The 25465-nt window shown below is 39.4% G+C and overlaps 1 protein-coding gene and 1 pseudogene across 1 annotated transcript in view; one reads left to right on the top strand and one right to left on the bottom strand.

Annotated features, from left to right (window-relative positions):
- Positions 1-14207: 14207 nt before the first annotated feature.
- Positions 14208-14326, bottom strand: LOC111729558 (annotated as a pseudogene).
- A 2100-nt stretch (positions 14327-16426) lies between these two features.
- Positions 16427-25465, top strand: part of LOC105302304 (immunoglobulin kappa light chain-like) — a 78326-nt gene continuing 69287 nt past the window's right edge. The window contains exons 1-2 of the mRNA XM_023520504.1: positions 16427-16482; positions 16677-16949. Coding sequence (XP_023376272.1) covers positions 16434-16482; positions 16677-16949 — 322 coding nt within the window. The 5' untranslated portion in view covers positions 16427-16433. The remainder of the gene's footprint in view (positions 16483-16676; positions 16950-25465) is intronic.

Here is a 25465-nt window from a genome sequence, read left to right on the forward strand (position 1 = left end):
GTCCTAGGGCCCAAGCGGAGTTGCTAGATTTCAGTCTTGGTTCTGGGCTCACACTAATCTTCTTGGAATCCTGAGTGTAAAGGCACCTGGGGTCCAGTTCTCACCTCAGACCAGCACTGGCCGTTGCTGTGGCCTTGTGAACCTGCACCATGTCCCTCGAGATGCAGTAGTGGAAAACCTCGCCAGGCTTCTACATGATCCCCGGAGCGGAGCTGTACAACAACAGAGCTCTGTATCAAACTTGGAGGCATCAGGGGCCTTGTACCAATCTGTGGACCTATGTTATGGCAGCCCTGGCAAAGTCGTACAATCTATTAGGACACACTGAAGATGTCCTCTGCTGCAAAGTGGAAATGGCAACAGAATTCATTCATGTCAAGGTGTACAGCATTGAAAGCCTGCACGGCTGAGGAAAATTACCTCTTCTATGGGATACTGTGGAGATGTATAAGGCCACAGTTCCTGACCTGCCAAGCCTAGAAAGATTTCCTGTGCTCTTGAGGCAACACATTGCAATCAAATGTATATAATGGCTTAATCCCAAACCATTTTTTGAAGAAGCCACTCTATCAAGTATAATGATGTACACACTTGGAGAAGGTCTGCAAGACTGCTCCACAAGATAAGCTGGGCCTTGTATTAAATAATCAAAACTAGCAAAATCCAATCAAACATGAATTTTTACTGTAATACTCCAACCAATTGGCGAAGAGTATATTTCTACCTTACCTCAAAGCTGCTGGGGTGGAGCAGCTGCAGCACAGTCCCTAAATTTCAGTCTTGGTTCTGGGCCCACCCCAGTCATCTTAGGATCTTGAGTGTAAAGACACGTGTAGTCCAGTTCTTACCTCAGAGCAGAACTGGCTGTTGCTGTGGCCTTGTGAATCTGCTCCATATCCCTGGAGATGGAGTAGTGGAAACCCTCTCCAATCTCCTACATGATCTCTAGGGTGAAGCTGTACAAAGACAGAGGCCTGTGTTGGACCCATAGGCATCAGGGGCATTCTGCACAAACTAGGTCCAAACTTGCAGTCCAAGCAAACTATTACAGTCTGTTAGGACACACTGAAGAATTTCCCCATAGCACTATGGAAATGGCAACAGAATTAAATCACATCAAGGTCCACATCACTGAAAGGCTGAATAGCTGAGGAAATTTACCTCCTTTATGGGACATTATGGAGATGTATAAGGCCACAGATCCCAACCCAGGGAAGTCCTCATATTTCAGTTGTGGTTCTAGGCCAGTCCTAGTCATCTTGGAATAATGAGTGTAAAGACGTCTCTGGACCAGTTACCAATTCATTCCAGCCTTGGCTATTGTTGTGGCCTGATGAACCTACACCTTGTCCCTCAAGATGAAGTAGTTGAAAGCCTCAGCAGGCTCCTGTGGGATCTCCAGGGTGGAGCTGTACAGAGACAGAGCCTTGTACAGACCTGTAATTATCAGGGGCTTTTTACCAATCTGTGGTCTTGTGTTATGGCAGGCCTAGCAAACTATGTCAGTGTCTTAGGACACACTGAAGATGTTCCCTGCAGTACTTAGAATAAGGCATCGAAGTTGAATCATGTCAAGATACAGCAATACTGAATGGTGACATCGCTGAGGAAAAATTCCTCCTTAATGGGATAGTATGGAGATGAATAAGGCCACTATTGCCGACATGGATGGTCTGCAATGGATAGCACATGAAGCTGGTGGTGAGGAGTGGAGGTCAAGATACATATGAGAGTGAGCTTGTGAAACATTCATGTGGGAAAGCCCTGGGAGGGCCTAAAGGGAGTCAAATATTTCAGTCTGGGCTCTGGGCCTGCCCCAGTTATCTTGGAATTCCAGATGTAAAAACCCTCTGGCCACTTCTCACCTCAGACCAGCTTTGGCCATTGCTGATGGTCTTGTGGACATGCAGCATGCCTTGGGGGATGGCATCGTTGAACTCCTCCTTGGGTTTCTCCTGAATTTCCTGAGAAGATCTCTGTAAAGATAGAGCAGGGTACCAGGCCAGTAGGCATCAGGGGTCAACCACCACCTATGGTGTTATAGAAGACCTAGCAAACTAAGCCAGGACACACTGAAGATGTTCACTGCAGCACTGCTGAAATGATGATGGAGTTGAATCATGTCAAGGTCAAACAGCATCGAAAGGCTGATTCACTGAAGAAAGTCACTGCCTTCATGCAATATTATCAAGATGAATAAGGCCACTGCTCTTAAACAGTCTGGCCTACAAAGGTTGGCTGTGCTCTGTGAAATGACATGTTAGAGATAAATGTACATAATACCAGATTTTCACCCTATTTTGTTTAAACCACACCACTGAGTGTGGTAATGTGTAAGACTCGGAGAAGCTCTGCAAGGACAGTCAAGCTGACTGCTCCACAGGATAACTGGGAGAGGTAGTTAAATAAGCTACCAAAATGCAAAGGCAACCTGAATTTTCTCCTCCTAGGTTTCTACAACTACACGAAGAGAGTATTTGTATCTAACCACAGTGCTTGTAGGGAGGAGTAGAGGCCGAGATATGTTTGGGAGTGGCCCTGTGAAACAAACGCTTATGTGGGAAAGCCCTGAGAGGGCCCCAAAACTGTCTGTGGATTTGAATCTGGATTTGGGGCCCGCCCCAGTTGTCCCGGGGTCCTGGATATAAATAGCCCTCTGGGCCAGCTCTCACCTCAGCGGACCCCTGGCCATTGTTGGTGGCCTTGTGTTCCTGCATCATGTCCCATGAGACGGAGTCACTGGAACACTCGGCAGGCTTCTCCAGGACCTCTGCAGTGGAGCTCTACAAAGACAGAGCCCCGTCCCAGGCCAGTAGGTATCGTATACTTTCCAACCAATCTGTGCTCCTGTGTTATGGCAGACCTATCACACTGAACACGGTCCCTTAGGACACACTAAAGATGCAGCATTGCTAAAATGACAATGGAGTTGAATCTTGTCAAGGTCCAACAGCATTGAAAGGCTGATTCACCGAGGAAAGTTACCACTTTCGTGCAATATTATTAACATAAGTAAGGCCACCCAATTAAGTGTGATGATGTGTTAGGCTTGGAGACAGACTACAAGGACAGTTGAGCTGACTACCCCACAGGATACCTGAGGCAGGTAGTTAAACAAAACAGTAGTAAACTGGAAAGACAGCATACATGTTTGTCTCTACTAGACCAACAAATATGTGAGGAGTATATTTTTACACTGCTAAGAAGCTGGGAGGAAAGATTGGAGGTCCAGTTTTGCAGTGATGGGGCACAGAAAACATCCATGTGAGAAAACCATGAGAGCGTCCCAGGGGAGTCACCAAATTAGAGTTCAGGTTCTGGTCTCACATCGCCATTTTGAGGTCCTGGACATGGGGACGCCTCTGGGCCATCTCTCACCTCAGTGCAACACTGGATGGTGTGGGTATCCTGGCACACTTGTGCCTTGTACCGGGAGATAGTGTAGGTGAACCCATCATCCAGCTCCTCCACGATCTCCAGGGTAGGAGTGAAGTTCTATAGAGAGAGAGCCTGATACTGGGCTAAGAGGCATCAGGGGTCTGCTGGGCATTGTCACTGGGGGAGAAGCCCACCACAAACTGTGCTGCACAGATCAGGCCCAGAGGGGCATCTGCAAAGACCTCCAGCCAGGGAAGGAACAAGATAACACATCAAGGGCTCGGGATTAACAAGTGGATGAAAGAACATGGTCCCCAGCACCCCACTTCCCATCCTTCCAGCCATGACTTGGGGTATGAACTTAATGGTTCTGCTAGGCTTATGACAACTAACAACCTGCACCAGCATATAGTGTGCTGCCCTCATCTCAAGCTTTCCCTCGCCACTCCCAATGTGCACACATACACACACAGGATGAGGGGTCAGGTGTGTGGGGTTGTTCGGGCGGGTTCACAGTTGAGGCCTGGCATTTACCAGCCTGCCCTGGGCTGCCCTGGGGTACCTGATGGTGCTTCTTGCCAAATGGCCAGAGCCGTCGGAGGTTGTGCCAATGTCTGTGACATCGGAAAAGACATTGGTTCTGGGCTTTTTTCTTCCCAGAGCCTCGGAAAGTCAGGAAACAGCTACAAAACATCCTGCTCTTTTGACTGTCTTCAGTCAAGTGAGCTGGATAGGGGGCTATCTCTAGAATGTGGGTGCCTGGTTACCAGAGTTCTAACATCAGTTGGGATCTGTCACCAAGGAAGTGAGGTCATTTCTTCAAGGTTCCATTGTCCTGGCCTCTTCTCTCAATCAGAGCCACCCAAAGCCCCCTCTGGGCTGTTGACTGCTCCCCTGCCTTGCCCATGTCACATTCTTACCTGCACACTGATATCTGACACAACCCCCTTCGTGTTTCCTTGGGAATGTACCAGGTTCCCAGCTTGAGGAGAGAGCTGTGTTCAGACCTCTTTTTTCTTACCAGTTCTCTGATTTAGAGAAAACTTGGTGCCACTCAGGGCCTCTCCAGTTTACCCCCCTGCACAGTAGGGATGACACTAGACACTACTTCCTAGGAATATTGTCAGGTGTAGATGAGGTAATACCTTGAACACCTGTGGGCTGGTGTCACATGAGTCTGATGTACAGACTTTGAGGTGGAAGGTTCACAAGAATGAGTGGGATGTAGCATGGAATACCTCTCGGAATAGGCCTGGGTTCCAGCTGTGTGATTTTGGGAAAGTCACTGCCATTTGTGGCCTCATTTATGAGTTTACAACTTCAAGGAGTTGAAATTAGAGAAGATTCAGATATTATCATCCACTGGCTTAAAACCTTCCAATAGTGTTTTGTTGGACTTAGAATCAAACCAAGTACCTCATATGGGTCCATTTAGGTGGAGCCTCCACTATGGCTCCCAGTGATTTTTTCCCTCCTGATATGACTGTCCCTGTGTATCCACTAAGAGGTTAGTAAATGGCTTCTGAACAACAGAATACAGCCAAGGTGATGGGGCATCAGGTCCAAGTTTCTTTTTACAAAACCTCTGGCACTTGTCTCACTCTCAGGAATTCTCTAGTTCCTTCCCTTTCTCTCTACCTCTGTTTCAGTTTGTTTCTGTGAATATCAGTCTCGCTGTGTCTGTCTGTCTGTCTATCTGTCTGACTGTCTGTCTGTCATATCTCTGGAACAAGAAGAGCAAGCTCTAGAGTTTTGAGCTGGTAGCTGCACTATCTAGTGGCTCCATAGGAGAGAACCGAGGGAGGGCCCAGATCAACAGACAGGACCTCAAGCTCTCAGCCCAAACTGCATCCATCCTACAGTAACTGGGCGCATGACCTTGAGAGCGAATCTGCCTCAGTTGAAATGCAGCCCCTGGTTCATAGAGACCTTGTGGCAGAGATGCCCAGCTACATTTTGCTGTGATGCCTGTTCTACAGAAATTGTGAGATGTTAATATTTGTACTTTAGAGATGCAAGGTTTTGGTGCAGGATTGTTAGTGCCTCATTTTCTCCATCTGACACTTGGCAATAATGATAAACATACCCTGTCGGAGCTTATGGAGAGTCTTAAAGAATTTGAAAAATGTTGAGAACACCTGGCTTATTACAAAGGCTGTGTCTATGTGCTATGAAGAAGTTTAAAATTTCTACTTACACTCTCTGTAAGTCCCTGAGAGTGGGGAGTGGTGCCTGGCCCAGTGTAGGAAGCACTCCATAACATACAATGAATAAATGAATGAGTGCACTGTTGATGGCCTTGCAAATGTCCTATCCTGCACTGGCCTCACGTCACCCACGTGGGGGCCTTTTCATGGCTTGAGGACAGAATTTCTCAGGGTCCTGGGGACTTTTGGAGAGAGTTAGGACTCCCTGGGTGGGGTGAAGATGGTTATCAGGGTCATCCCAGCCTTCTTTGGGGGAAGGCAGGAACATTGAACTGTGGACAGAATCAGTTCCAGCCCAGGGCCTGGAAGACAAGAAAGGGAGTGGACACTGCCTAGGAGGCTCAGATGGAATAGTCAAGGGCCAGGAGGAGAATCTTGGGGTCCATTTCACCAGCTGTTCATGCTGTATTGAAGGCCCTGTGCTGAGATATATAGATGATTTTTTTGACTCTAGAAATTAAACTTTTATTTAGAAATTACTCAGATGAAAATCATGTAAAATAGTGAACTTCCTTGCTGAGTGGGAGCTGCAGGGCTGTCTCTGGGGCCACCACGAGGACCTCATCTCTCAGGCACAGCTGCAGGTCTGTTCCTGGTCCCAGGACCAGGATGATGATCTGTGTGCTGGGCATCTGTTGCCAGTAGGAAAAACCTCAGCTTCTAGGAAAGCCTCAGATGGGGGAGACGGGAGGGAGCTGATGGCAACTTCACCCTTCCCAACTTCAGACTACTCGCTGCCAGAATATTATTCAACCTTAAGAAGGAAGGAAATGCTGGCACATGCTACAACCACATGCATGAACCTTGAGAACACTATGCTAAGGGAAATGAACTGGTCACATTTGGGCAAATATGGATGATCCTACTTCCATGACATCCCTGGCATCATCTCATTCATGGAAGTAGAATGATGGCTGCCTTAGGATGGGAGGAGAGGAAAATGGGAGTTAAGTGTTTCAGTTTTGCAAGATGAAAAGGGTTCTGGAGGTGGGTGGTGGGATGGCTGCCTGGCAATATGAGTGTATTTTATACCGGTGAGCTGTTGACTAAAAACGATTAAGATGGTCAGTTTTATGTAACATGTGTTTTACCACAAGTTTTGTTAATTAAAAAGAATTACTTGTGGCTGCCCAGAAGTTACAGTCACCCTGACACCTATCTGGAAGGAAGAGCATGTCCTGGACATCCCTTGGGACCTGGAGTACGGGCAGCAAAGACTCACCCATTACCCTCCGAGAACATGGGAACTTCCTTTAGGTGGCTGCAGGGCAGCAGTAAGTCACAGCATGGGTTTGGCTATATATAATTAGGTCTGCTTCTGTGGCCAGGGCAGAGGGCGGAAGTCCACGAATGCTGTGGTCATGCACAATTCCCTGAGTGTTAGGCATGTTACCTAGAGAAAGCCCAAACCCAGCACCGACCAGCTGCAGGATTCCTGTCCCCATGAAACAAAGATACAGCCCCAGATCTCCCAGAAGGAAACACCCTTCTCTTTGATGGTTCAATGGAGTGTGACCCTGGCATTTCAACCAGAGGCCTTTGGAGGAAAAGCTCAGTGAGTTCTCTCCTGTCCTGGCCTGGTATCCTGCTCCATTTGCTGCCTTTTGGTAGATTCAATCAGGCAGTGGTTGAGCTGGAAGACAGAGACAGACTCAGTCAGATTGTCCACACAAAAACCTACTGGTCACTTTTCTCAAGCTTCAAAGTCTACAGGCACCTTGTGCCCACATGGTTTTCACACACACACACACACACACACACACACACACACACACACACACACACACACACTGTTACTGAACCACAAATGATAGCTCTTGGTAAGATAGCCCAGCACTCACCCTGGTTATCCTGCACCTTTGGGCCCCCTCCATAAACACATGTGAAGACACCAGGGTAGCACATGTCCAACGCAATGGGATGTACCCGATTCTCTCACAGCTGGCGTGCCCTTTTGCTGGAGTTGCTTGCCCTCTCCTTTGCAGGCTGTGAAGCTGCTGGGGAGCCCCTCTGTGGCCTCTTGATGCTGAGGGCAGCCTCCAGCCCACAGCCAGCAAGAAACTGAATCCTACAACTGCAAGGAACTGACTTCTGCGCACAACCAGAGTGAGACTGGATGCATTGCCTCCCCTCGTAGAACTACAGATGAGACCACAGTCTCAGCTAAGACCCTGGTCACAGTCCTACAAGATCTGCCGTTGGAGGACCCATGTCCGTACTCCATGCCCTGATTCCTGACTATAGAAGCTGGGAATAGTTGTAAAAGTGTATTGCCACTGGGTTTGTGGTAATATTGCTGCATAGCATAATTATCTAATATGCCACCTTATGAAATCAGTTTCTACATCCGTTTTTGACTTGTATAGAAGAAATTTTGATATTGGAGAGGAGTGCTACTTCATAATGAAATTTTGTGAAAATGAAAGTTATATGTTGCCATGTTGGGAGACAGTTCTCAATGGGTCCCTCACGGTTCTGCTTGTCTTGCAAAGGGGCACTGTCTACCCTTATACCTTTGTGTGTGTGAAACATCCTTGGAAGACAGAGGGTGTCTGCCTCTGCAGCACAGGGCAGGTTTGCTTACAGCCTGGAAGACAGAGATGGTGTCTCCTTTGGAGCAAAGGGTAGACATTCTGACTGCCCATTATTGAAGATGTGGGTTTCCTCAGCCCATTGTTCCTTTTCTGTGATGCCACCCAGTGTATATGTAGTTGTCATCTGGCCTTCCTCGCATCACCCTGTGGGAACTGGAGTTCAGAGAACTGGCACACAAATGGTGATTCTCTGCTGCTATGCTATAAGTAATAAATTCTCCATTATTTCTGACCCAGCATTTTGCTGGAGTCTATCTACATTCATAGGAGTGTGTCAGGAAGATAGGGTCAGATCTCAGACCTCTCAGAGCTCTGGAAAGCAATTGAGAATAATGCACAGCACGTACTTACCTAGGAAACTTGCTTAGAAAGCAATTTCTTTTTTTTGAACGGCAGAGATGTAAATATAATACAAAATTTCCTCTGAACTTATTGACTAGGTGAGTGATTGTCATTTCTTTCTATCAGAATATGGTGTCAACTTCTTTTCTATTCCCCTCAACCACCCACCCTTACTTAGTAAAGTCTTCACACTTGGGATTAGTTAGGCATGAACATTGCTTAAGCATATCTTCAATGTGGAGGGATTTTCAAGTTTCTTATTATTTGTTGCTCGTCACATGACCAGGGCTGCCATCCCATCCACGAAATGACCGCCTCGTGCCATTTGTAACTAATGCCCCTATTCAGTTCTGTAGGACAACATTTTCTGTATACTGTAAAAGAGTCCATTGCAGTCACCATTTCAAGTCTGCTGTCTACTTAGCAATGTACAAAAACAAACAGACCCAGAGGCTTAAAACAGTAAAATATTGCTGGTTAAAATGAGAATCAGGAAGCAAGAACTCGATACAAAGGTCCTAATCAAATTCACCTCACAGTTACCTCTGTAAAACAGACAGTGGCTTTCAATCTCTTATGATGTAGTTTTCACATGCTGCCTACTCTCTAATTATAGCTCTCTAAAACTGTGGTTTTTCTTGGGGGAAGTAGGGTGCTGAGATTTGAAAATGTAGCATTTCAGCTATAGAATGAAAATATTGTAAACTCTCTCTTTGAAAATAAAATGTTTTAAATCAGAATTATGAACTTCCCTGTAAGATAAGACAAGCTTAGATTAAATGAGTAAAATCTCTGATTTTCTAGATTTCTAGACTTCCTGTTTGTTCACTGCTATAAATTGCCCCTGATCTTGCAACTGTTTTTACCAATACCTTGTGAGATATAAAAGTGGGCCTGACAGGCTATCCAGAAGTTTGAAATGGAGAAGATATTGTGTTTTATATGCGGTGGGGTCCATTTCCCTTAAATGCCCCAATACCCAAGCTCCCAGAAGGGAAGGGTTTGCTCAGATGTGCATAACACCTGCCTTTTCTCATTTAAATTGGGTGACCAGTTGTTCCAATTTTCCTGGATGTCTACTTTAAAATGGAAAGTTTTGTATCTTGTCAACCTCCAGTCCTGGAAAAACTAGAATGGTAGGTTGACCTACTTTAAGTATAAATACTAGTCCTCATGATTGTATTGATTTCAAGTTTGTGAACCATGTATTTAAAAACTGAATAATTCAGAAAACATGGCTATGTGATCACATACTATGTAAATAAACTTGTAATGGACTCCTTTTTTTTTTCTTTCTCCCCTGACTTCTTGGGTTCTCTTTCTTTAACTCTATGAAAATCATGTAAGAATTCGGTGCTTGAGAAGACTCATGTTTGCCTGTCTCTCCTCAGCAGTAATTAAAAATCATAAAACTTTGATTTAATAAGTCTTTTGGGTAGTTTCTGAGATGATGAGTTTGTTGAGAACCAGCGGGTGAGATTGAGATAGCAGCAGATCCCAGAAGAAATTGTAGCAGTGAGTGCTGGGTTACAAAACAGAATATCTATAGCCCTGAGAACTAGAAAAACAGCTCCCGAGTGATAGATGCACACAGTGGCAAATCCCACAAACAAAGGTTGGAGGTACAGAGGCAAGGCAGCTGAGGTCTGGCAGTCACCATTCCTAGAGGAGAACAAAGCCACAAACATATCAATGGCCTCTCCTAGCCCACTCGGCCCCTACACATTGAGACTGATCCCAGCAGAGGCACCTGGGACACCTCAGGCAGCACAACACTGCACCTGGCTGCTGAGGCAGTGCTGAAATTTAAAGGACTTGCCCACCAAATTCTCCCATAGGGGTGGTGCCTTGAGACCAGGGCAACCTGTTCACAGAAGAGTGGCCACCTTTGCAAGGAATACAAGGCATCTTTCACCACCTAGCAGAGATCTAAGAAACTAGAGCAGTGCAAGAGAAAATAAAACACTTGGGCTTCAGCTACACATCGTGAAATAAAAGAAAAAAAACCTAAACTGCCAAAAAAGGAAAAACCCTAAATAAAAAAAAAAAATCAGAGTTCATTCTCATAAATGCCTAGGTAGAGAAATAATCCATCAAATACCATGAACTATCAAGGTCATAAGATAGTTCAGAAAGAAAACAAAATATCTCTAGAAAATATACTTAAGGATATGGAAATATGTGGTTTAAATGACAGAGAATTCAAGATTGCAGTTCTGAAAAAATGTAGTGAGATGCAAGAAAACACAGGCAGTTTAATAAATTCAGAAACAAAATCAATGAACAATAAGAATACTTTACCAAAGAGATTGAAACTTTTTTAAAAAGTAGAAATTTTAGAGCTCAATAAAAGAGATGAAGAATGAAATAGGAACAGAGCTAACCAGATAAAGGAAAGAATTAGTGATATTGAAGATAAAAATCTGGAAATGACACAGATGGAAGAAGAGAAAGAACTCTACAAGAAGTATCTGACTCTATCAGAAAGAGTAATATAAGAATAATGAGTATATCAGAAGGAGAAGAGAGGAGAAGGGAACAGACAACCTATTCAGACAAATAGTGAGTGAGAACTTCCCAAATCTATGGAAAGAACTGGATCCACGAGTCCAAGAAGCAAACAGAACACCTAATTATCTCAATCCAAAAAGGCTTTTTCCAAGGTACATTATATTAAAACTGTCAAAAATTAATTATAAAGAATTCTCAAGGTAGCCAGGGAAAAGAATATGGTAACCTATAAAGGAAATCCCATTAGATTATCATTGGATTTTAAGCAGAAACTCTACAACTCAGGAGAGATTGGAATTAAATATTCCAACAAATGAAAGAGAGAAGCTACCCAACAATAATAATATATATCCAACAAAGTTATCCTTTAGATATGAAGGAGAAATAAAGACTTTTCCAGAAATACAGAAGCTGACAAAATTTTCCACCATAAGGCCTGCATTACAGGAAATAATTAAGGAGGTTATTCCATCTGAAACAAAAAGGTAAAGGAATACAAATCTATGACTAATATGACTAACAGATAGACAGAAGCAGGAAATTACAAACTTTATTCACAACAGGGCACTATATACTTAAATATAACATGAAAGGTAAAGGAGGTAAAAATATTTTTTAAAAAAGAGAGAGAGAGAGAGAAGAAGACAATAGCTACTACAATTTGGAAATGACCTCACAGCACAAATAAGGATAATTTGTGACAACGAAAAACATAAAAGGGAAAGGGAGTCAAGATCTGAACTTGGAAAGGTAAACAAAGATAAAATGAATGCAGAAGAAAAAGGACTGCTGTATATATAAAACTTTCTTTTACATAAACTACACACACAAAAACTCAGAAATAAGACACATAACATTAAAAAGTGGAAACAGAAAAACATCATACAATATCACCAAACTGAAATAACAGACAGAAACACATGCGTAAAGAAACAATGGATACACCAAGCTACCAGAAAACAAAAGATAAAATGACTATAGGAAATCTTCATATATCAATATGATGTAAATGGACTGAACTCACCAATAAAAGCACAGAGTATCAGATTTGGTTAAAAAAAAAAACTTGATCATATACTGCCTTCAAGAGACACATCTCAGCTGTAAGGGCAAATACAGACTCAAAGTAAAAGGGTAGAAAATGATATGCCAAGCAAATGGCTTCCAGAGAAAAGCAGGTGTAGCCATACTAATATCTAATGAAATAGACTTCAAGATAAAAAAGGTAACAAGAGACAGTGATAGACACTACATAATGATAAAGGGGACCATACATCAAGAAGACATAACACTTATCAATATATATGTTCCCAATTAAACAGGACCAAAATATATGAAGCAACTACTAACAGAATTAAAGGGAGAAACTGACAAAAACACAGTTGTAGTAGTGAACCTAAATATCCCACTGTCAGCTATGGATAGATAATCGAAACAGAAAATCAATAAAGAAACATCAGCCTTAACCGATACATTAGACCAATTGGACATAATCAACATTTACAGTCTTTTACCCCAAAACACCAGGTTATACATTCTTCTTTAGTGCGTATGGAACATTCTCAAAGATAGACCATATATTGGGACACAAAACTAGCCTCAACAAATTTAAGAAGACTGAAATCATACCAAGTGCATTCTCCAACCACAATGCTTTGAAATTGGAGATCAATTGCAAAAAGAAAGTGGGAAGAACCACAAATACGTTTAGATTAAATAACATTTTATTAAAGAATGACTGGGTCAAAGAAGAATTAAAATGAGATGTTAAAAAATATATAGAAACAATTGAGAATCAAATTACAACATATAAAAATTTAGGATACAGCAAAAATGATAATAAGAGGAAAGTTTATTCATTACAAGCCTATCTCAAGAAATAAGAAAGATCCCAAATAAAAATCCTAATATTACATCATAAAAAAGTAGAGAAAAAAATGAAGCCCAAAGTCAGAAGAAAGAAATAATCAAAATTAGAGCAGAATTAAATGAAATTGAGAACAAATAGACAATAGAAAAAATTAATGTAATAAAAAGCTGGTTCTTTGAAAAGATCAATAAAATTGACAAACCCCTAGCTAGACTCACTAAGAAAAAAAGGGAAAAGATTCTAACAAAATCAAAAATGAAAGAGAAGTTATGACAAATACCACAGAAATACAAAGATCATACAAGAATACAATGAAAGACTATATGCCATCAAATTTAATAACCTTAAAGAAATGGACAAGTTCGTAGAAATATGTAACCTTCCTAGACTGAATGTGGAGAACTGGAAAATCTAAATAGACTGATCAACAGTAAGGAAATTGAAACAATCATCAAAAACATCTCCAAAAGTAAAAGTCCAGGACTTTTAAATTCACTTTCACTAGTGAATTTACCTAAACATGCAAAGATGAATTAATATTGTCCTTCTCAAACTCTTCCAAAAAACTGAAGAGCAGGTAACACTTTCCAACTCATTTCATGAGGCCAACATTACCCTGATACCAAAACCTGGTAAGGATAACACGCACGTACACACACACACACACACACACACACACAAACTATAGACCAATATTGATAGAAAACAGAACAATGAAGGCCTCTGGTAGTGATGGAAGAAACATGGCTTCGACAGAGAAGGAGTATAAAAGCCTTTGGGATGTTGGGATGGTGTATATCTTCATCTGGATAGTGATTACAGGGCAGTATCAATATTGATTGATTCTTCCTGTTCTTGTATTTCATAATGCAATTGTGCAGAATGTACTCTTTAGCGTCTTGCTTCTTTCAATAAACACATTTTTGAGCTTCAACTATGTTAATGTGTCAGCAATTTGTTTCTTTTACTGCAGAATAATTATCCTTTATATGAATATACCACTATTAATTTATGTATTATTTAATTAAGGAGTACTTTGCAGCTTTTATTAATAAAGATTTGTTTGGAACATTCTTGTACATGTCTTTTGTGGACTTATGCACGCACTTCTTTGGATATATTTTTAGAAATGGAAGTGCTGAGTCATAGGGTTGTTATAGATTTGGCTTTGGTAAATACTGCCAAACAGTTTGAAATGGTGAACTTATGTATACTACATCAACCATGTAATAAAAATTTCAGTAGCTGTAAATCCTTTCCAATACTTGGCGTTGTCAAACTTTTCTTTCTTTTTTTTTTTTTTAACGCCTACAGCACCTGGTCTTCCTAGGTGGTCTCCCATCCAAGTACTAACCAGACCCGACCCTGCTTAGCTTCCAAGATCAGGCAAGATTGGGCATGTTCAGGGTGGCATGGCCATTGACAGTGTTGTCAAACTTTTAAAAAAATTTGTATTGCTATATCTGAAGTGGTACCATGTTTAAAACTTAAAATTCTCTTATGATCAATGGTATTGAGTAATTTTTTATATGTCTGTATATATGTCTATATATATAATTGAAAATTTTATTATAGTGTAATTTATATTTTTATCACTTGTTTGTTTTTTATGTTTTTGTGTGTGTCCTATTTAATAAAAATTTTTCTATCTTTAGGCCTTAAAGAAATTCTTCGATGCTTTCTTCTAGAAGCATCATTATTTTACTTCTCACATGTAAATGGTCTACATATAATTCAAAATTTTGCCTTGTGTTTGGTGAGTCAAGGTTTTGATTGCTCATGTTATTTTCATTCTATATCAAATAGCTCTTTACTATTTATTGCAAAAGAACAACAGCAAACAAACAAACAAACAAAAAACACCACCCAAAACTATATGCCCCTCTAGTGCCTCTATTAGAAATCAAGTGACTATGTGTGGGTCTTTTCTCAATACTTTGTTCTTTTCCATTTGTCTTTTTGTCTGTCTTTGTACCTACAGTACACCAACTGCCTTAATCGCTGTAGCTGTATAATAAGTCTAGAAATATGATATTTCTAGATTTCCATGCAAATTCTGGAATCACCCTTTCAACTTCAGAATATTCTTAGGGGATTTTAATTTAATTTCATTGAGCCTATATGTCAAATTTGGGAAAATTGAAATTCTAAAAATATTGAGTTTTCTATTCTACGAACATGAAAGACTCTATTTACTAAGTCCTTTAATTCACAATACAGATTTATGTATTGACATTGTATGCAGAGACCTGTGTTACTGAAGCCCCAGGGTTTTTTCCTAGAATCCACCTGCCTGTGGGTATTGGTCCAAAGAAATGCACGAACAGAAGTTTGTAGTATAGAACGAAAAAAAAAAGTTTAATATAGAATTGGCCGATTTGGAGGTGGGGTGCTTATGCTTCTAAAATCTCGACTCTGATGGTATAGTTACAAATTATATAGAGCAAAATCACAAGACACTGTGGCTTAGAGGTTTGGGGTTGTGATAGGAGCTGATTGGTCAGAGGTAAGGTAAGGATAATCACTTCTTCAGGTCTCGAGGATAGCTCTGAGGTTTCTTCAGGCATCTTTGTCTGGTCTCATGGGAAAGTAGCCAGGGGGCGGTCCACCTTAGGACTCAGGAACTGAAACATAGGTCAAGATGTTATCTTTAACCTGTCAGAGGTCTGAATTTTGTGACCTGACCATTAGTCAAATCCAGGCTACTGTCTTCTGCTGCCTCAAGAGTTGCTGATTATGTGGCTAGGCTAGGTCTCTGCGAGGTGTATACATACAGAGAGAGGGATGTAATTTCTAGAGCTAAGATTTAAAACTAAATAATATCAAAATCATAAGGACTCTTGGTTTTATCTATAGTATAATTCTTATAGAAGTGGTGATAATGGACATTTTAGTCTTTTTTACAATATGAACAGTAAAATGTTCCATATTTTATCATTGAATATAATGTTTGTAGGATATTGATAGAAAGTTATCACATAAGGTATTTTTCCATTATTCCTGGCTTGCTGAGAATTTTTATCATAAATAGATGTTGACTATTTTTTTCAAATTATTTTGCAGCTACTGAGATCACTAAGCAAGAAAGGTATATCTGGAAGATAAATTTCTGATCAGCTCTTCAATCCAATCTGATCCAATGATGCACCAACAAAAATGTCTGGACACATTCGGGGTAAAGAGAAAAATAGGAATTATGAGCATTTATTTTATTCCCAACAGGCTTGTGCCAAACACCATCTATCTGAATTCAGGCCAGTAATGAGGTGAAGGATACAGGAAGTAAATTTTGTGACTTGAGAAAAGAAATTCATCCCTCAGGCTGAGCTAACAGGCTTTTCTAACATGGCCACCGCTGTTTGCTCAAGTGTAAAGAAGAGGCAAATGATCTCTGCAGCTGGAAGCCCGGTTTGCCCCACACCTACTGCTTTGCATGTTACTCCCAGCCCATTCTGCTGACCAGGGCCCATATCAGTGCCTGGAGTCAGTGCTCTGGGGAAGAGCTGCCTCAGTTAGGACACAGAGCGAACCATGGAAGCCCCCACTCAGCTTCTCTGCCTCCTGTTACTCTGGATTCCAGGTGAGAGAAACTTGGGGTAGTTCCGTATGTCAGTGAAAAGTTTGTCCATGTTGAGTCCTGTGACCTGACACCTTTGCTCAGCAAGTATAATAACTAAAGCTCAACATAGACCAACAATCCTGGTTCTGCTGGGAAGACAATCGGGTATGATCCAGATTACACAGGTGACTTTTGTGTCTTATTTCCAATCTCAGATACCACCGGAGAAATCGTGATGACCCAGTCTCCAGCCTCCTTGTCTTTGTCTACAAGAGAAAGAGCCACCTTCAACTGCAGGGCCAGTCAGAGTGTTAGTAACTACTTAGCCTGGTACCAGCAGAAACCTGAGGAGGCTCCCAGGCTCCTCATTTATAGAGCATCTACCAGGGCCAGTGGCATCCCAGCCAGATTCAGTGGCAGTGGGTCTGGGACAGAATTTACTCTCACCATCAGCAACCTGGAGCCTGAAGATTTTGCAACTTACTACTGTCAGCAATATAATAGTGGGTATCCACAGTGATTCAACATGAAACAAAATCCCATAAGTACTTTAATGCTTATTTCATTATACCAGCTGCTTCCTTTATAAGCAGCTGTTGTAGTAGTTGCATGGTTTTAGCATCTCTGTTCTGTTTGGAAAGGTCCTGGCCAGTTTAATAAGACAATATCATCAATAACAAACAAGGATTGGAAAGGAAGAATTAAAACTACTATAATTCATGGATGAAAAGACTGTATGCACAGAAAATTCCAAATAATATATTATTAGAAATAAAGAGAAATGGGTAATGATTGGATTCAAAGCCAGCATGCAAGAGTCAATTTGATTTCTATGTAACTGAAATAATGCTGAAAAATTAAAATTATAAAATACATCTTTTACAAGTGCCTCAAAAACACCAAATATTTAGGAAAAACTAACAAAACACACTGAAGCTCTAGAATATTATTCAGAGAAAACAAAAAATGCTACATAAATGGAAGGTCGTATTATATTCAAAGACTGAAAGTCTCAGTATCATAAAGATGTCAGTTCTTCACAATATTAACAAAATTAAAACCCCAACTAATTTTTAACAAACATTTATAAGCTGATTATAAATATTTTATGTGGCAATGTCAAGGACTAGAAAAACCACAGCAAACCTGAGGAAGTGCCAGAATGAGGACTTACACTGCTGGATGCCAAGACTGTGGTGCTAAGATAAGCTCAACCAAGTTGTCCAATAGAATAGAAGAGAATATTCAGAGACAGACCATGTGTATATTGATACTTTTAATGGTAAAGATGATACTGCAGAGCATTATAGAAAGTACAAATGGACAACAGGGTATATAAAAGGTGCTTAACATCAATAATCAGCAGAGAACTTTAAATAAAAATTACAACAAACTCACTAAATATTCAATAGGATGCTTTAAAAAAAACTAAAAAGATCAATAATACCAAATAGGAACAATTAGAATGTTTATGTATTGTCTTTGGAAATATAAAGTAGAACAAGTTAGAGAACTAACATGAAAATACACATACCCTGTAAGGAGCAATTAGAATGTTCATGTATTGTCTTTGGAAATATAAAGTAGAACAAGTTAGAGAACTAACATGAAAATACACATACCCTGTAATCCAGCCCTTTCACTAAGAAGCGTATATAGATGTACACTGAAGCAAATGCACAATATTGTTCATATCATTATTTGTGATGACTCCAAACTGAGAACAGCCTGTCAACCAACATCAGAATAAATAAAATTAGTCATCTGCATACAGTGAAAAGCTATACATGGATGCAGATAAACAGACCTGCTGCTACATCTAAGAACATGGGAGAATCTCACAAGTATAATAAAGTACAAAAGTTATAAACGAAAAGAGATTGTTATCTATGATTCCATATTTTTAATTTACAATGTTAAAAGGCATGTTATATTAAAAAAAAAAAAAAGTAAAGTTACACCAGACCAGTTAAAGAGGCCAAGAAAAACTTTATTCAAGCTGAGATGGGACATCAGTTGTAAAATTCTAAATCTTTTAGCAGGAAATGAAATAGGACATCTTTTGCAGAGTTAATCTTTTTAGTAAACCTAGTTAAGTTTTCTTCCCTCCTGTCTTTGGAAAAAAGGCCCTCTCCCTCAAATCCTGATAATTGCCCTGACGACTCAGATCCTCTGGCTATTGATAAGGGTCATCAGTCCATTGTTAGCAGAAATGGTGTTAAGTCAGACTGGGCTCTTAGAGTCTGAGAGGGGAGGAGACTTTAGGCCAAAGGTTTTTTTTAACTCTTTAAGAAATATATTAACCAAGCCCGTTTCCCTTTACTCTCTTAATAGGCAAATCAATAATAGAAAATAATAGATATATGATTTAAATAACGAGTTTTTATCTTCTTTACCTTATCTAGGGACTGAGGTGGTGCTTCAGCAGGAAACCCAAGACCCCACCTGAGTGAAGCAGAAAGGAAAAGAGTTTCATGAAACCCCTGTAGGCAGAGACTACAGCCATTCTCAGCAGGAAGCAGATACCGAAGAAGGGACCTCCCATCCCTCAACATCTATACTAATAACAAGGAAGGTTCATGACTCTTAGAAAAGAGTTAGGCAGCAAAGTTCGTTAGGGAGTTTCGAGTCTGCCTGCAAAGGCACTGAGGTCATCCGATCCTAGAAAGGGTCTGCCCTAATCTGCCCACAATTAAGCAAGCCAAAAGGCATTTTTTAACTCACACAAAGAAACCAGTAGGCAGAGAATTAGGTACCAGTTTAAGCCAGTCACTTGCACCTGCGCAATGAAGAGCTCAACGACCTTCAACTCACCTGAAACTCATTATACCATTATTATAATATGATGCATACGCCCGGAAGTTCATTACTATCATTATAACAGACTGAATTCTGGAAACAAACATGCTCAGAAAGCAAAATGATGAATCACTGAGTCCTGTAAATCTTAGTTGTCAATCAAGGAAGCCCACCCTCTAAGAAAAGTAACCACCCACAGCAAAACGGGATAAAAAAACCTGAAAGCTTTGTTGCCAGGCTTTTTTAGCCACGCTTCTTTTGCTCAGGCCCCTTTCTACATTTGGAAGTGTATTTTCCTTTCTAATAAAACCTTTCTTTTCTACTGTATTTCGGTGTCTTGCTCAATTCTTTGTTCAAGACATCAAGAACCTGGACAAAGTGCTGGGAGAAGATTTCCCACTCTCCAGTAACAAAGCTGATCTCAATAAGGGAGAGAAAATACTGAAATGGGGGAGATACTATGCAACTTATTTGAAACAAAAGGCAAGATAATTTTTAAATGCTGGGTGAACTAATGAACAAGTACTAGAGAATGCTGGTAAAAAAAACCCCACCCATATACAGTCACTTGATTTCTAATAGAGGCACTATGATTAGACCATCTGTGTTTGCTAATTGTTGCTTATATAAAGTAGGTGCCTACCCTCCCACAGAGACTGAGACTGGTCCTATCTTTCTTAATTACATTGCAAAGGAATGGCTCTCAGGTCCTTGAGAAAAGCATCTCTAGGTTGTAGAATATTTATATATCAAAAAGTCAGAGAAAGAACTTACAATTGCAAGTTTTCTAAAGCAAATAAATGCTCAAAGAAAAAGGAAGTCAGGAGACTATAATCAGCTTGAAATCTGTTTAAAATTTAGTCAAGCTGAAAGAACATTAACTTTTCAGTCAGAAGCTGTATTGAGAAAAAGTGGAGTTAATGACTGGGAGGGGGCAGAGGAAGATAACAAAGGTATTTTTCTGAGTATAGTTGATAGTTATAGAAGTGTTCACTCTGAAAAATTTATTAACCTGTGTGCATATGATTTGTGAATGTATATGTGTATTTGAGGTTTAGTCTACTAAAAAGTTTAAGGAAAAAATCTATAAAGCATATTATACCAACTATTTAATGCAGCTTAACCTATTTTAGTCTCATCAAATTATGTTTAATAATAATATGAATTCATTTTTACATGTTATATATGACTGCATCTTACCAAATGTAAAAGATTTCAAGGATTACAGTACACACAGTTTTATTGACCTCAAGATCACAACAGTCATCATTCCCTCTTTTTGTCCTGGGAAGCATCTAAATTTTAAGCTATGCAAAATCTATTGTATAATAACAATGACTCCTATTCACCCTAATTTATAAGGGACTTCAAAGAATAAACACAATTTGCTTCAAGTTTTTTGTATCACTATGCATTGAAGCCATTCAATAGAAAAGTAAACAAAAGCATGCACATTATTATACTTGCCACACTATTCTTAGAGATGAACAAGATGCAGATAGATAAGGGACAGAAATTGAGGTCTTCCCCTAGTTGAAGACCAACACAGAGTTCTAGTGAGCCTATTTTAGGACAAAGCTATTCTTCAATAATTCTAACAATGGATCATCTTAAATGTACAAAATACATCTCAGAAGAGAGAGCCCCAAGAACTAGTTCATAGAGATCCCCTTTGGTTTCTAATACTCATTTACTCATATTTTACCAAGGTCTCTTTGCTCTTGAAACTCCAGACATTTTACTAACAGCTTCATCGAGATGTATTAATCATACCATAAAATTCACCAGTTTAAAATGCACAATTCACTGGTTTTTAGTTTATTTACAGAATTGTATGATCATCACTGCAATATATTTTGAGACATTTTGATCACCCCAAAAGTAACCTTGTACCCATTAGCAGTCACTTCCAATATCCCCTGGCATTACACATCCTCAAGCACTAGGCAATCATTAATCTACTTTCAGTCTCTGTTGATTGCCTAGTGTGGACATTTCATATAATCATACTATATCTGGGCTTTTTTTGACTTGCTTCTTTCACTTAGCATAATGTTTTCAGGGTTTATTTATGTTGTAGCGTATATCAATACTTCGTTCCTTTTTATGGCTGAATATTATTCCATTGTTTGAATATACTACATTTTTTTTCCATTCATCAATTGACGGACATATGCATCCACTTTTTGACTAGTGAATAACCCTGATATGAATATTCGTGTAGAAGTTTTTACAGGGACATGTTTTTCATTTTTCTTGGATATGTGCCTAGAAGTCGAATTGTAGGATTGTAGGATTGTATTTGAGGAATGCCAGACTGTTTTTCAAAGCATCTGCACCATTCTACATTCCCACCAGCAGTGCAAAAAATATATATCATTGCCACACTATGCAATGATAAGAAAAGATGGCTTGGCAAATGAGTTTTCAGAGGGCTACAATATACAGTAAGTCCCCAGTTAATATTGTTGATAGGTTCTGCCACTTTCAGTGAAATGATGTATAATAAAACCAGTTTTACCATAGGCTAATTGATATAAACAAGAATTAAATTTTTATGGTAGCTCATCGATGTTATAACAAAATATCATTGAAGGAAATGACATCTCAGTGGAAATTTATTGTAAATTGATTTACTTCATATGTAAGGATCATTTTCTAGATTCTCTGCCCCATTGTATTGGCTGATCTGTGTATCCCTTTACCAATACTATGCTATTTTAATTACTATTTCTTATATTAAGCATTGATATTGGTTAGTGTTAGTCCTTTGAGGATCTGCTATTTCAGGATACAAGAAAAACAATTTTAAGGTAGTTCAAAGTTGCCCATTAAATATTCTGTTAATTTATCTAATTAAAAAAAAAAAACCTGAGCCCATGTTATTTCTGTCTCTTGGATACTTTCTCATTTCCATTGTATTCAAGAGGAAGGAACAGGCAGGATAAGCAAATAGAGAAATTGAGTAAGATAAAAAACTAGCTCAAGATACAAACTAGGGAGAAGAAATCAAAATAAAAGATGAGGAGCTGAAGAAGGTGATATAAAATTTCCTGTAGGAAAAACAGAAAATTTGGGGGGGAAATGCCTTCAAAATCAAATCACGCCCTGTGAGGATGAATCCTCTTGCCCATGGTTTCTTGAGTACTGTTCCTTCCTAACTGTTTCTCTCAACCGGAAGACATGTGAACAATGAATAGACAAGAAAGAATAGGGTGACTGCTATAGACACTCTTATTCAAAAGGAAGGACACAGCACTGAATATTCTATGTACCATATAGTAACAGCTTCCTAATGGGATTTCCCAATTCCAGTCTTTTTTTCCCCCAAGCTGTACTTCTTAACCATTTAAGCTATTTCATCAGATCAAATCCCAAATAATGAATCTTAAATAGCATCTTTGCTGTTGACCTAAATTCTCGTTATCCTTTGAAACAGTTTAAATTTCCTTCATGAATTCTTTGCTATTTTCAATTTATTTTGATTTTCCTTTATGAATTTAAATAACATTGTTATCCTCAAATATAGCATGTAAGGCTGACATACATACAGTATTTCTTAAATTCTGGTTTTGTGTTGTTTCCGTCAACTCTAAATTCCAAGTTCTACTGTTAAGGGAATCAACCTTAGAATCTGATCTCTAATTGAGAGACCATTCCTAGGCTTGAGCTTATACCAGGAAAAAAGTTCTGTCTAAGCTTCTTGAGCTCATATCCAATTAATAGTTATATAAGCAATTATTATTCTTGGTCAGTGCTGCCTGATGTATCATATACTATGCTTATTGTCATTCATAGTAGTCACTACCAGAGGAAGGTATTTTATACTGAGGACTAAAGAAATACTACAGTAATTTGCACAATTTTAAAAGAGGCTTGACATAATTCTCTTACTAGCTGAAGACACTATGGGAGGAAGTATCCTGGTGTGATAGCTCTAAAGTAATCTGCTTTGGACCTGAAGCCCCCCAAATAGTTCTACACAGGATGACTTTGCATGCTTTACCAAAAGCATTTGCCTACAGACCAAAGCCCTTATCCATGGGCTGCTCACTATCTAAGGATAGGTATCTATCTCAGCCTTTTGCAGAATGGATATGAGGAGCTCAACTCTTCTGCATCTGGATACCAGGTGAGGAAAACAATTAAGAGAAGTTGACAAGTAAAAATGAAAATTTCTTTCTTCACTTTGTAAGATGAATCCTGAGTATACTTTAAAGTCTGTAATAGGATTTCTCACAGAATAACCTAAGAAAACCATGAATGTGATGTGTTAAACCTCGTTGTAATATTATAGCTCATGTGATTTCTTCTTTTCATTACAGATGCCAGTAGAGAAATTGTGCTGATCTAAATTTGCAATTTCCAGACAAATCCTTGGGATAGGGAGTCAGCATCACCTGTGAGGCAAGTCAAGACATTAGTAACTACTTGAACTGGTACCAACAAAAAACTGAATAAGCTTCCAAGTTTTTTTATTTGCATTACTTCTGTACACTGGTGTCCCTGCATGATTTAGTGACAGCAGATCTGAGACTAATTTCATCCACACAATCAGCAGACTAGTGACTAAAGATGCAGGGTATTATTACTGTAAACAACATAAGAGCTTGCCTCTCACATATGACAGCCCTTACTAAAGAGAGTACATGAATCCAGCTACTTCCTCTTACCAAAGTGGTTGATTTATAAATGAAGAAAGCTGGTAGAAAACCCAGTGAAAAGAACTTTTAAATACTGCTTTGTCTCACCACATAAGATAGGAACTGAAACCACATACCCTTGGTTGGAATTTTGGCTCTCCTATTTAATAGCTGTGTAATTTTTAGCAAGTTACTAGATTTTTTTTTCTTGGGTTATCATCTGCAATAAAGGAATAAAGAAACAATACCAAAGGGCTGATATGAAAATTAAATAAATGAGTGCTTATAAAGTTTTTATTTTATAATATTGAGTGGCAAACTTACTAATCACTCAAAAAGTATTAGTTGCCATTATTTTTCTTTAACTTGTAAATATGTAGATACAGTATTTTCACAATATATTTTATTTCATATTATTCCATAATTTTAAAAAATTGTTTGAAACTTCTACTTTGTCAAACAGCAGAATAGCTTATTTTGAACTGACCTGCTAAGAACAACCTATAAGGCTAGATGAACATAAAAACATATTGGAAGAAATCAGAGAAATACCATGTATAAAGGGCCTGACTCCATTTTTAGTGCTTGATCTCTGAAAGTTTTTTAGCCCCACCTGTAACTTTCTCTTTTGCCCTACATCTGTGCAAGTGCTGGAAAATTCAAAATTCACAAATCTCCAGGCCAAGCAAGGAAACTTTTTCCCAGTACCACTCTCTAGTCATTATGAAAGCTCAAACTTCTGTCTCACTCAAGCCAACCTGGACCTGCATGTGCACACCTTGTTCTCTCCAGAAGTGCCTTGTATAAATAATAAACACTCTCAATTTCTCCTGGTATGTGGAGTGCCAATAGCCTCTATCACTTATTAATTGAAAAGGGGGCCATCCCACCTCCAGGGGAGGAACATAAAACATACCATAAAAGCAAGTTTCAAGGAGACAAGAAACAAAGGAAAGCCCATAGAGGTGAACTCTACTTTCCTTTCTTCAATGCCCCTTGAGACATGGGCAGCCTCAGAAATAAGAATAGAGCCTCAGAACCTGAGTATTTGAAATAAAGGAGAGGCTGAGAGGGCTCTGCACTGAGCAAAGGTTTTAGCAATCTCACAGGTTATAATTACAAATTAATCTTCAATGACTAAAAGGAGGAGGGATCCTGATGAAGATCAAGGATTTTAGCAGGATCCTTGGCAGAGCTAAACCTAGGAAGAGAGATAAATCAGGAATAGCAAAGAATCATAACACTGAAGTCTAAGCTCAAAAAACGTAGTCTCTGATTAGGTTAGGGTACTATAATCCTAGCACTTCATCCTGAAAGAATCAAATGTAATTTCTTTATGGAGGATAAAAATCATTCTAAAGCTAAATTCATCTCTAAAATATTTTACATGGAAAATATACATACAAATCTACATAAATATTAAGTATATAAACCACAGTCTGACTTTCAATCAACAATACCCAGGCATACAAAATTCAAGGAGAAAAACTAAACAATGGAAATCGACCATCCCCCCTAAATTGCAGCCATTAGGTTATAGGCTTAATGTATTAGGTGACAAG

Source organism: Pteropus vampyrus, unplaced genomic scaffold (genome assembly GCF_000151845.1).
Source record: "Pteropus vampyrus isolate Shadow unplaced genomic scaffold, Pvam_2.0 Scaffold269, whole genome shotgun sequence".
Lineage (NCBI taxonomy): Eukaryota > Metazoa > Chordata > Mammalia > Chiroptera > Pteropodidae > Pteropus > Pteropus vampyrus.